This window comes from Periplaneta americana, chromosome 2 (genome assembly GCF_040183065.1).
Source record: "Periplaneta americana isolate PAMFEO1 chromosome 2, P.americana_PAMFEO1_priV1, whole genome shotgun sequence".
Lineage (NCBI taxonomy): Eukaryota > Metazoa > Arthropoda > Insecta > Blattodea > Blattidae > Periplaneta > Periplaneta americana.
In genome coordinates this window covers 75,100,156-75,113,656 of record NC_091118.1, presented here as the reverse complement: position 1 = coordinate 75,113,656, position 13,501 = coordinate 75,100,156, and the positions used below count along the sequence as shown (strand labels likewise).

Here is a 13,501-nt window from a genome sequence, read left to right as displayed (position 1 = left end):
GTGTTCTGGTGTCAGGTTTTTTGGCACCCACCTGGCACACACTTTTTTGAACAGCAGGTGCTTAGTGACAATCTCATGCAACAAGGATCGCGATATCTGCGGAAAATGGCTGCTCAGCTCCGTAATCTTGAAGCGACGGTTCTCCATGATGCACTGCCGCACCAGCTCAACACGATCATCATTGATGAGGGACGGTCGCTCACTGCACTCGTCATCATGGACACTTTGACGACCTTCGGAAAACTGCCTACACCAGCGATGCACCATCTGCTTACTCATGATGTTCGGCCCATAGACCTGACAGAGCTGCCGATGAATTTCAATTGGCGCAATGCTTTGTGCATTAAAGAACTTTATCACCGACCGAACCTCGCAGGCGGCGGGAGAAGGAATAAGAGCTTCCATTTTGGACCACTGCTGCCATGCTACTGGCACCAGGTGGGACCTGTCCGGCTGGCATATGATTGATACGTCATAGATCTGTTATGCATGCGCAATTGACACGGCTAATTACGTTTACTTTCAAGGGGGAAAAAATCGGGAAACTTACTTTCCGGATGCACCCCGTAATTACTAGTAATCATTAATTAACCAGCATATCTATAGCGTCGCTTTGGTGGTGAAGGGTCTTAACCCACAAAATTTTTATTTTTTACTTAAAACCATTTATGGAGTCTAAGAAGTTTAAATTTTATATTAGTTAAACGTAATATGCGATTAGTTTAAAAAATAAAGAGATATTTGAATTTTGTGAAAACCCCTATACCACAATTTTATATTAGTTAAACGTAATATGCGATTAGTTTAAAAAATAAAGAGATATTTGAATTTTGTGAAAACCCCTATACCACAATTACTGAGTTGTGAATAGACTTAAGTGTCTAACATCCATTCATAGTTCCATTGAAAGTAAAAATGCTGGAACATTTGTACGGTTGTGAAGGGTCTTAATCCACCTGCAAGTGTCTTACATCCATTCATAATTTCATTTGAACAGGAATGCCCGAAAGGTTGTGAATTGTGAAGAGATGCAAACCACATAAAATGGTTAAATTATTTTATTTTTAATTTCTGGGTGCTTAGGAATTTGGACTTGTGGTAGCACTGTTTGATTAATGTTTGTGTATTGAACCATCAGAATCAACTTCTAGTAAAACTGACATAAATCCAGACTTTGAAAACAGTAGTGATGAATTATTTGGGGATATTAGTGATGATGATTGAACATACCATCCAGACGGGGAGGATGAAGAGAGAACTTCTGACGATAATTTAGAATCACCAACACACTGATGGACAGAAAATAACAGAACAAGTTGAGAAAAATCAGATAAGCGAGAGGAATGAAGACATAACAGAGGACAGCAATTTAACTAAGTAAAGGAAACTAAATCCGACAAAATGGAAACATAATGTTCAAAAGAAATTACGAATAACCGGTACAATAGAGGCAGATAAAGGGGCAAGAAAACCCTACCATAAAAGAAAACAGAGAGTGCGAGAAACATAATAAGGTCTCGTAATATAAAGACACTACCAGTAGTATCTTTACATTACTGTCGAAGTTCTACTTGAATGAAGTACCTTGCTTCCAGCTTATCCGAAAACAGGCTATACAGTGATTATAAAGAATAATGTGCAGAACTTAGCATAATTCCTGAGAAGGCCAGTTATTATAAAAGAATTCACCACTGAATTTAATTATAGTTTTCACAGGCCGAAAATGGATCAATGTAATTTCTGTATGCTTTTTAATAACAAAGATGAGGCAGGGTAACAAGAACTTCAGGAAAAAATGGCTAGAAAACAGGAAGCAAGTGAATATAAAGAAGCTAATAAAAGAAGAGCTAAATCTGAAAATTCATTTTCCTGTTTCACAATGTATATGTAAAAAATTCTTGTCACACCAGCGTTGAATATTGGAAAAGTATATTCCTTACAGAAATTGAAAACTTTTAATTTCACTACATATCATTTGGGAAACTCTGAAGCTGTAAATTTTATGTGGCATGAAGGTGCTGGATCAAAAAGGTCCTTAGAAATAGCAACGTGTCTTTGGGAAACTTTAAGAAATCTTCATACAGCAGTACAAGAAGTGACTATCTATTCGGATACATCATCAAGACAAAACCGTAACCGTATAAATGTGGCTATGTTTCTGCTTGCTGTAACGATGTTACCTATCAACGTGATTAACCAAAAATGTATGGACTCTAGTCATTCTGAAATGGAATGTGATAGTGTCTATTCTGCCATTGAAGGTAGAGAAGACAAGATTGATATTTTTACCCCAGATAGATGGTATACTATTGCCCGAGCAGCCAAAACACAAAACCCTTTCTATAGGGTAGTTGAAATGGACCTCCGCTGATTTCTTGATTTTAAGAGCTCCTCTCCTCGACTGATAACTAATAAGATATTTGATGACCTTCAGAAAACTGCCTACACCAGCGACGCACCATCTGCTTACTCATGATGGTTGAAGCTAAAATGGTTGTAATACAGAAAAGGAAATTCAACCCGCATATTTCTCGAAGAAAGATTGAGTAACCTAGAATTTCTAATCATCAGAGTGAAAAAGATACCTAAATGAAGAGAAACAGATTTTCTTACTAGTGATATCAGCATAGTCTACTCTGAATCTTGCCAATTGAGAAAAGGAACAGCATCCCAAAATCATATAATTCAATTTATTAATCCTTAAAACCGAAGGATGCAACATCTACTACAGCATCTTCATCAGAAGAAAATGACTTATATATAATTAATGCATTGTATCATTTGTTGAATATACGTAGTATTAACTCTATCACGCAAGTGTACATCACTTTTCCAAAAACAGTTTACCCTAATTTAAAAAGTATAGTATCTAGGCCTATAAAATAAGTGTAAATTCTTAATTTGGAAACATTTCTATAATACTTGAAGATATTTGACATTAATTTAATTTTAGGCCTTAAATGAGGTTGAGGATACCTTGAATAATTACTTAGCATGGTTTTTTGTCTTGTGCTACAAATAAAAATTGAGGCCAGAAAGGATTAATACACTAATTTTCTGTAATTGATATTTTTAAAAATAAAATACATGTGCTTAGCATATCTAGAATACTTTTGTTTCGTATTACCGGATTTGGATTATGTCCTTTCATCATTTTAAGTTAGTTAATTCCTCATTCGTAAATATGGTGAAAGGTTCTAAGGCACATTATAAAATATAATTTCAATACAAATAAAAATTGAGGCCAGAAAGGATTAATACACTAATTTTCTGTAATTGATATTTTTAAAAATAAAATACATGTGCTTAGCATATCTAGAATACTTTTGTTTCGTATTACCGGATTTGGATTATGTCCTTTCATCATTTTAAGTTAGTTAATTCCTCATTCCTAAATATGGTGAAAGGTTCTAAGGCACATTATAAAATATAATTTAATCGTCTCGATTATTCTATTAAATATTTTTGATCGATTAATCTTACAGCAGAAATTGATCGATTAATCGATTAAATCCCACAGCAGTATTTATTGCCAATTGAAATTATTGTAAATATGTTATAATATATTCATTTTTCCATGATACAGTAGAATGAAAGTGAAGGATGACTAGGGAGATAAGCTATTCGATTCATGTTTTTATGTTCATGTAATGTGCATTTTCATAGTTGAGCTAAATTTATTTTAATTGAAATTATTGTAAAAGTGTTATGGTACAGATGATCATGTAGTAAGCACCGGAGAGGCCACCATCTGACCACAATAGAGGTTCTGGGCCGTTAGAGTGTAAAGGGACTCACAATATTCTAGTCATAAAAACAATTTCAAAATTTAATTAAAACGTATGTATATATTTGGTAATCTAAGCCTGTGTGCTCTGGATCCGTATTGCTGAAAGATTGCCTAACCAATACTTAGTACATAATTACCATGTAATGTTATATTCCTTACTCCATGATACAGTTGATGTAAGTATGTTTTACTGTTATAAATGTCAAATAGCTTTTCCCCTCACATTTCAAAACAAAACCAGACATTTCCAAAAGATTTTTCTCTATAAAATACACAGAAAATAACTAAAATCATGATCATTGACACCATTAGGACAACAGACTAACATGCACAAGACATAAAATTATCGTTCACTTTGGGGTAAAGTGAAGGCTCAATACAGTTTTTTCTACTTCCTGAAAAAAAAAAAAATACTATTTTGGAGAAAACCAATTTGTTCGCAACCTCCACAATTGAGAGTTACGTCCTAGATCATATATGTAACAGATAACTCCTCGCTATGTTAAAATCGGCAGCACTTTGAAGAGAACAACCGCCAGGATCGCCACCCGTCCGCCGTAAACGAACACGAGATGGCAGCACAGTCGCTAATGCAATTCAAATGGGAATTATGACGTGACTCCATATGTAACAACTAGATGGCAGCATAGTAAACCTGACAAAAGTTGTTAACCTCAAAGTCTATAAGCCCGACATATCTGTTACATATATGATCAGGGTTACGTGTAACCTAAATACAGTAATGTAAAGGGATACCATGACAGATTTAGATGCTGTTTGACAAGTAAATATCATATCATATATATTACATTTATTGCTTAACTTATTTACATGGAATTAATACATTTCAACAGTTCAGCGTGCTTTCCTACTCTGGTGAGAACAGTAAGTGTTGCTTCTGTTAGGTTGTTTTGTCGTTCTTTTATTGGGACAGCACTATTCATAATGCGAGCGACCAATTCATTTCTTTTGTTTACTTTGTGTACACTTAGTCTCTCAACTGCCCCCACAGACAAAAATCGACAGGAGTAAGGCCTCAGGACCTTGGTGACCTAATGCACGTGATCACCATAACTCATCCATATTTGGGAAATATGGGATTGTAGATGTGTCACTCGATGCCTGAAGTGTACAGGTGCTCTGTCATGCTTGAAGAACATGCCCATTCTTGTATCCAAGGGAACTGCAAATAGCTGTTCCTCTACACCCATTGTGAACAGTGCTGTCTCAGTCGATCTCCGAAGAGTGAGACACATATTATTCATTTGTACACAGTCAATTGTCGTTTCTTCATATCATTTGTAAGGATTGTTATGTATAATATTCAAACAGCTATATTTCCACACCCAATGAAAATTGGACACATGTTTATACAGTAAAACCCGTTCAAGACGGAAGTGACATGGTCCTAATTTTTTTTCGTTGTGGACAGTTTTCTGTATTATTCAGATGTGAAATTAAAAAGGAATATTTTATCATTCGTATACATGAAAAACAAAATGGCATGCCGCAAACTGCAAGAAGTACAAAGTATTCCATTTAACACTACTCACATTAAATCAGCTTTCTGTTGCTTATTCCATTGGTGAATCATCTTGATGAAAATCTCATTTTCTGTATAAATGTTATCGTGACCCACTCATTAGTTATTAAACACTACTAAAGTTTACTAATCTCATTCAATTTAATATCTAACACTATATTATAATACTGTACTGTATATCACTGCACATTATTAATTAATTGGACTAGGAACCATCCATTAGAAGCCTTAAATTCTGGTTTATCTAATTTCTTTGCCAGTCAATGGCTTGCTTTGCAGAATAGATCCAGAAATTGGCATGTTCTTTGAAAGGTCATGAAGAACCCACTCCCATAACAATTCATTTATTTCTACATAAACAGTTTTTTTCTGGTTCCTTTTGTGTCACCAATATTGGCCACAAGCCACTCACTCATTATGATCATTATTTTTTGAAGTGTCACACCTTAGTTTTACACAACTGAAGTTCAACATTATTTCACATACACTTAGTTTCTAATTTTCCTTTAACTCGATAACTTTTACTTCATCACTTAACGTTAATGCCACATTTTACGGAACTTTTTTTTTTACCAGGAAATCACTACACTTGCGCTCTGTCCAGCTACGACAGTATAGGGGTGTAACGCATTGAAAATCTTTGAAGGGACTCGTCTGCCTAGTCAACAGGGTAATAAAATGTATTATCGACAGGCCAACACACTCTTGTAGGCCTACCCTCTAAAATTTTTCAAAGCAAACTTGTTTTTATCGTTTGAAGAGCTCAAATGCAAAACAAGTTATATCCCCAGAAAAGTTTTCTCAGAAATGAGCAAAATGTACCACACAGTATATTTACAGTGTATTTTATAATTCTTTTTCCTCATCCAATTCCTTCTATAGTAACAAGATTTTAGAGCAAATATTGGCCTTTAATATTCCTCCTTCATCAAGTTATTTAAATTTAAAAAGTGGATATAACTTGATTTGAACAGATCTGCGTGTATAACTTGTTTTGCACTTAAACGTGATGTGAATAGACATTAATTTTGAACTTACTGTACTGTAGAATATTGAACAAAGAATATGGTTATCAGTTCAAATTATACACATTATTATTTTCATAATATTTTACAAAATTACTGAAAAATATAACATTTTTTTAAATATACATCTTGATTATACAACTTTTAACACTGTATCACTTCGGAATATGTATGATAAGAACTTTGTGTTAACAAGGTACGTTAAAATTTTTTTTAAGATTGCCTGCTGAAATTTTCACACGAATAAAGACCTAATTTTATTATTACCAATAAAAATTATACACATAGTTGTTATCATTGCAAATTATACACATATTTTTCGGTAATTTTGTATTTTATGAAAATAATAACATTTTTATGACTGCCTGCTGAAATTTTCAGAAGAATACAAACCTAATTTTGGATACATTTTTAAAATGAGTAACGAAGAAAGTCCTTTCCAGACTTAACTGAAATTCTGTTCTTTTGGGGAATTTCTACACATGCTCTACAGGAAGTTAAAAATCAACATAATTACAGTTCTCATTGGGTTCATCATGGTCTTCCCTAGCTGCTGGCATTGACTGCAATTTGGAGTAAATGAACACAAGAGTCAACATGATTACTGAAAATAGTGTGGTACTATTTAAAGAAGCAAATGGATCACTATACTTGGATATTCTTCTTTGCCTGTCTGTTTCATTGCGTTTCCTCTTCCTGGAACCCACGTTTCCTTCCCCAACTGTCACCATATCTCCCATACTTTCCATTCTCTTGCCACTCACATAAATGCAACAAATTCAGATTGCTCTCACCACATTGACTGTTACAACGGTAGACAACAAATAAAATTATTTAAAGTAGCAAAATTTAAAAAAAAAAAAAAAAAAAAAACCTGTTGCACATTACGTCAATAAAACAAGAAAAATGGATATAACTTAAACTGAAGCAAACAGCTTTTTGGATGTAACTTATTTTGAAACAAACGCAGGTTTTTATCATCCTGTCAACTGTAGGATATAACTTTCTCTGCACAGAATACCACACATATAGACCCAGGGGACCCCTAAAGTAGCAGTAGCAGCAAGAACTCAATTTAAAACAAAAATGAATATAACTTGTTTTGCATTTGAGCTCTTCGTTTATTCCTTGAAATTACACGCTGTTTCAAAATATAGTTTACATTAAAGCAGTATGCTCAAAATATTATTTCCGTTTTGAATAGTAGCAGGCAGTTTCTGTTTCCGCATTGGACAGTTTCCATTTTATTCAGGAAAAATTATACATAATAGGCCTACATACGAATTTCGCCGGGACCAATAAATTGTTCCAAAATAGACAGGATTCCGGATTATTCAGGTTCTGATTTGAACAGGTTTCACTGTATGAAGTTTTTTGCTCAGAATAGTCTATATTACCATCCCCTAAATTATTTACTATTCCTCCTGAATCACCCAATATATTTTGATTTTAGGAAAGATGGCTCGCAAATGGTTTAAGATGAGAGTTTTGTGCGTGTGCCTTCTTGCTGTGAGTTTATATCTAGTGCTCAGAACACGGAAACAGAATGTTGTGTTCGAGGCTACAATAAGAAACTCAAAACCGGTGGAGGTCTGGGAATTTGTAGCAGACTTCAGCAATATGAAGATGTTGAATCCAACTATGTAAGTATAATTCAGTTCCCAGGTTCCAGTCCCTTGTGCCATTATGATGTATTAAAAATAGGAGAAGTGAATGAGCTACCATGCAGAGATGGGGATGGGTAATGAAAGGCTCGCGTCCCATTAAATACGAATGTTGCTTTCACAGTTTTATCACAGTCTAGTATATACAGTCACGAAGCTCAATATATAGTAAATATGCATCCATAGAAGTTGTTAACCATTAGGATCGCTAATATCACCTCATTGCAGACAATGCGAAATAGTACTGGCACAGTCTATTGTTCCTAGCACCCTTACAACTCAAGCTTCGTGACTGTATGTACTAGACTGTGGGTTTATTATGTTTCGTTGGAACTCTTGTGTTTTTCTCTTTATCCATCTAGCAGATGTCCTGCAAGGGTTATGTGATGCTACAACATTAGCTACTATGTTGCATCGTTTTTGTTCACCAGCCATTACTGTCTCTGAATTTACCAGAAATTGCTTCTTCTTCTTTTTTTTTTTTTTTTGCAAGTCTAATTGCGTTTTTTTTAACTACTTTGCAAGCCTTCACTCATATCACATCTCGTGTGATAGCCATTCACTACCTGCATTTTTCATGTACATAGCCCACTGCTTCATCTTCAATTTCTTCAAAATGTCCTTGTTACAGACCACAGAATACTTCTCTTATGGAGCACACATTTTTTTTAAGACAATCTTTGTCATTATGCTAACACATTGGTTTCTCGGTGTTGCACAATTATTGAAGAAACTAGTGCTACTGCACAGGTACTTGTGTTGATTTTGGAAGTGAAATTGTTGAATTTATAAGGGATTTCTTTATGGAGGTGGAGTTGAAAATGTAAGGATTTTATAGGGATATATTTGGAAAAAGAAAAATTGTTGGAAAATTTAATAAATTATGTTTGGAATGAGAGGTGCGTCGCAATGGAGGTGAATATGTTGTAGTTTCTAGTGAAATAAGAAAATATATGGATATAAAACACATGATGCAGTGTATTGTGAAGAATGTATAACTTGTATTAATGGAATAAACACTCAAAAGTAGTGAAGCAGAAGAAACTATAATGAAAAAAAAAAAAATACAGTTTTCGTAATGTGACTTCGTTTGTACATCCGCCATTAGAATAGCTCTTCATTACTGACAATGTCACTAATAAAAAATCACCAGCCTTTGCACAGCACTTGAAAATCCTGCACTCAATCGCTGTTATCTTCATCTTTGCATAGACCACCAGGATAGAGGGTCTTGACATCTTCTAAGCTAAGCAAACCTAACCTAAATAATAATAATAATAATAATAATAATAATAATAATAATAATAATAATCCGTGGTGCTACAGCCAGTGAAGGGCCCAAACCGACCAGCCAGCTGCTGGCCTCATGCCCACATGCCGAAGCAGAGGTGGACGATCATCCAACCAGAATGGAGGTATCGTGTGGTTAGCACGATGATCCCCCAGCCATTATAACTGACTTTTGCAACTGGATTTCGCTATCTATCGTAGCTCCCCAAGTGCATCACGATGCTGGGTGGACACCAGTCCTATACACTGGCCGAAATTTCATGAGAAAATTTATTCCCCCATGAGGACTCGATCCAGCGTGCATTCCGTAATGCAAGTCCTAGGCAGGATGCCTTAGACCATGATGCCACGGCATGGGACATTAATAATAATAATAATAATGATGACGATGACGATGACGATGATGATGATGATGATGATGATGATGATGTTTTACCTTGAAGACTTCAATTGTATAGTCTGACATTTTTGGTAAATCTTTACAATAGTGTTACCAAAGAAAGGCAGACAACGAAAAATGGTACATTCTTAGACATACATCTGCCAAATGGCAGGTCTTTCACTGCAAACCCAACATTTTCCAATCTTTCCTATTTTCTGCCTTCCTCTTCGTCTCCACATATGATCCATATATCTTAATGTTGTCTATCATCTGATATCTTCTTCTGCCCTGAACTCTTCTTCCATTCACCATTCCTTCGAGTGCATCCTTCAGTAGGCAGTTTCTTCTTAGCCAATGACTCAACCAATTCCTTTTTCTCTTCCTGATCAGTTTCAGCATCATTTTTTTTTCACATACCTTTTCCAATACAGCTTCATTTCTTATTCTGTCTGTCCATTTCATATGCTCCATTCTTTTCCATATCCACATTTCAAATGCTTCCAGTTGCTTCTCTTCGCTTTGTCTTCACTTTGTCGTAATGGATATGTTTCTGCTACATACAATGCAATACTCCACACAAAGCACCTCACTAGTCTGTCTCTTCCTTAGTTCTTTCTCCAGAGGTCCACAGAAGATGCTCCTTTTTCTATTAAAAGCTTCCTTTGCCATTGCTATTCTCCTTTTGACTTCCTGGCAGCAGCTCATGTTACTGCTTAGAGTACATCCCAAGTATTTGAAGCTGTCCACTTGCTCTACTGCCTCATTTAGTATTCGCATGTTTACCATCTTTATTTTTCTTCCGACAACCATGGTCTTCGTCTTGTTTGCATTTATCTTCATCCCTTACTGCTCACAGCTGTTATTTAGCTCCACTAACATATCCCTTAGTATTGTCTCTTCTTCTGCTAACAACGCCATATCATCAGCAAATCTTATGCACTTTATTCTTCTTCCTCCTACTTTCACTCCTCCCATGTTCTGAAAACAATTCTTCACTCAATCTTCCAAGTAGATGCTAAACAGGGTAAGTGATAAAGGACATCATTGTTGTACTCCTTTTCCTATTTCACTTCCTTCAGACATTTCTTCTCCTATCCTGACTTTGAGTCCTTGTTTCATATCAAGGTTACTGATTAGCCTCCTCTCTTTCCAATCCACACCTGTTTTCTTCAGAATTCCCATATCAGTTATACCAACATAACTTAGATAATTTTGATTATATGCAAGGCATATCAAAAGCCTAAACTAACCGAACCTAACCTGTGACTGATTCGTATATGCGAGACATAACAAAAGTCTAAACTAACATAGCCTAACCCACAGTCTAATACATACAGTCACGCAACTCATACGTATAAAATATGCCAACATTTATTAGCTGACACAATAGTAGCGCTCTAGGGGCAAGCAAGTTAAGAGTGTGCAGACTACATATTATATCACATCAAAAAATGGGTTTTGCGTAATTTGTTTTATATTTTTATGCTATATAGTAAGTGTATATGGTTCTTATTAATTTTACTTTAGAATCCTAGAACAATTTCACATGCAGTTAATCTACAAGTTTCAGAAGCTGGGAATAGCTAGCATAGCTAGCTAGCAGTGCATCATAACACTGAAGGAGGAAGATTCGATCCGGTGCTGTGGATTGAATTCGGCGTAGCTCAGTGGTCAGAGCGCTTGGTACGTAGAACCAAGGACCTGGGTTCGATCCCCGGCGCTGGAGCAAATTTTTCTCCTCAAATATTAGTTGTCAACATTACAGAGATTATTCTGTAGGAAAAATTAATAAATCCATAATATCTTACTGATGATACAATTACATAAACTTTGTTAATTTTTCCTGTAGCCAGAAAAAGTTTTATTCCATGTTTTGTATTTAAATATAAATAAAAACTACAAAAAGGTAAAGTCAAAGATAAGAATAAAGGAGAGAGCTGGATGGTTATGAGGGTGGTGGAGGTCGTTTAATTTTTTTAGTACGAAAAAGTTTATATAAGCATATGTGCAGTAGTCAGGGAAATGTTGGAAAATTAGTCTTGAAAGTCTGAGAAATAAATTTCCTTATTTCTGTGGAAACCCTGTCAGTGCTGTAGTTGGACTGGTACGGGCCGATATGCTTTACCGTCTAAAATAAACATTCACTGTTATCGTACCAGAAAAAAATATAGACTCGAAAATATATTAACTATGTTTAATATACTGTACTTTGAAATGGAAGATGTTTGTTATTTGAAAAACATTTTGATTTTGATTTTGATATCTGGCATAAAAGTAACGGCTAACAGCTCATATCCTTTGCTTAACTGCTTGTCCATTCGTTGTTTTACCGAAAACCATGGTCTAGCACAGACGTGGGTATCAGTAGTACATGTCGGAGTCGAACGGAATGACGTGATCTCCCTCCCTCCACACCCCTAGCTGTTTACGCGGGGAACCTGTCCGACCGGTTGAGGTACAGCGGTGGATTTCACTAAAAAAAAGTCGCTCTCTGAGGAAGCTCCTGAAGTAAAAAAGTCGAAAAATATTATTTCCACAAAGAATGGGAAAATGAATTCTTTTGTTGTGAAGAAGGGGAAAGCGTTAGGTGCTTATTATGCTACAAAATTTTACTAGCACGTTCAGCGACATTATGAAGAGACTCGTTTTAATAGAATTTTTTTTTTAATTTTTTATAATAACAGGAATAATAATACTGGTGGTGGTGGTGGTGGGGGGTAGTAAGTAGTAGTAACGTAATAATATCGTCGGTTTACAAACAAAACACATTAAGTAAAAATATTATGTCTGAGAAAAAGGCACTTTTATTCCGACAAAACTGAATCCTCAAAATATTATTAATTTGAGTAAGTTATTTCTTTTTAATTGTATTTTATTTTCCAATTCTAACTTTATATATATGCAGTATGTAAAATACTTATTCCTTTTTCTCAGAAGTAATATTTCTGACTTAATGTATTTTGCTTGTAAAGCAATGTTATAATCATAATGCGTTTCCTTTTCGGGGTGAAATGATAAATGAATTGACAGACGAGAGATGGGTCATTGATTTGGCTTTCCTGTGCGACATAACCTGCACTTTTACAGACTTCAACATTTCTCTTCAAGCAAAAGATAAAAAATATCGTACACATGTACGATGAATTAAAGCTGTTTGTGTCACAACTGCGTCTATTTCTGATGCAGTTAATTCAGAGAGAATTGTATCGACTTTTCTTCTTTAAAATCGCTTAATCTATCACCCGATGTTAACATTAGCCACTTCTATCAAATATTTGAAAATGTAATAAATGAATTCACAGACAAAAGATTCAGTGATTTTAATAAATTAGAGAATGAATTTCTATTATTTTTAATGCATTCTCCGTTAATGATCAATGTGTAAGATTAGACCTTCAGTTAGAAGTTCTTCGACTGAAAAATGACACATTTACAATATGGCTCGTTTAGATATATATAAACAACTTTGCAAAGTAAAATATTCACATCTTCGGAGTTTTGTTATGAAAATTGCTTCTATGTTTGGCTCAACCTTTATTTGTGAACAGTTTTTTCTCAATTGGCCATTGTAAAATCCAAATCAAGATAACGCATTTCAGACGAAAATTTATTCCATCAGCTCACAATTGCAATGTCTGACATAACTCCAAATTTTGAAACATTTGCTGATTTACGTGATGAAGAAGAATAAATGAAACCTTTCTTTTAAGGGCATGAGTCAATTGACGTAAATTGACAAAAAACAACAAAGAACTTCAGTAAGAAATTAAAAAAAGTGCATAATTGTTGTTTTTCTGTTTCTTAGTA

The 13,501-nt window shown here is 34.9% G+C and overlaps 1 protein-coding gene across 8 annotated transcripts in view; it reads left to right on the top strand.

Moving 5' to 3' along the window:
* Positions 1-13,501, top strand: part of LOC138694341 (uncharacterized) — an 85,266-nt gene that overhangs the window by 55,113 nt on the left and 16,652 nt on the right. For all 8 annotated transcript variants that reach the window (XM_069817967.1, XM_069817962.1, XM_069817963.1 and 5 more), the window contains one exon: positions 7,812-8,001. In XM_069817967.1, the coding sequence (XP_069674068.1) occupies positions 7,817-8,001 (185 nt within the window). In that variant the 5' untranslated portion in view covers positions 7,812-7,816. The remainder of the gene's footprint in view (positions 1-7,811; positions 8,002-13,501) is intronic.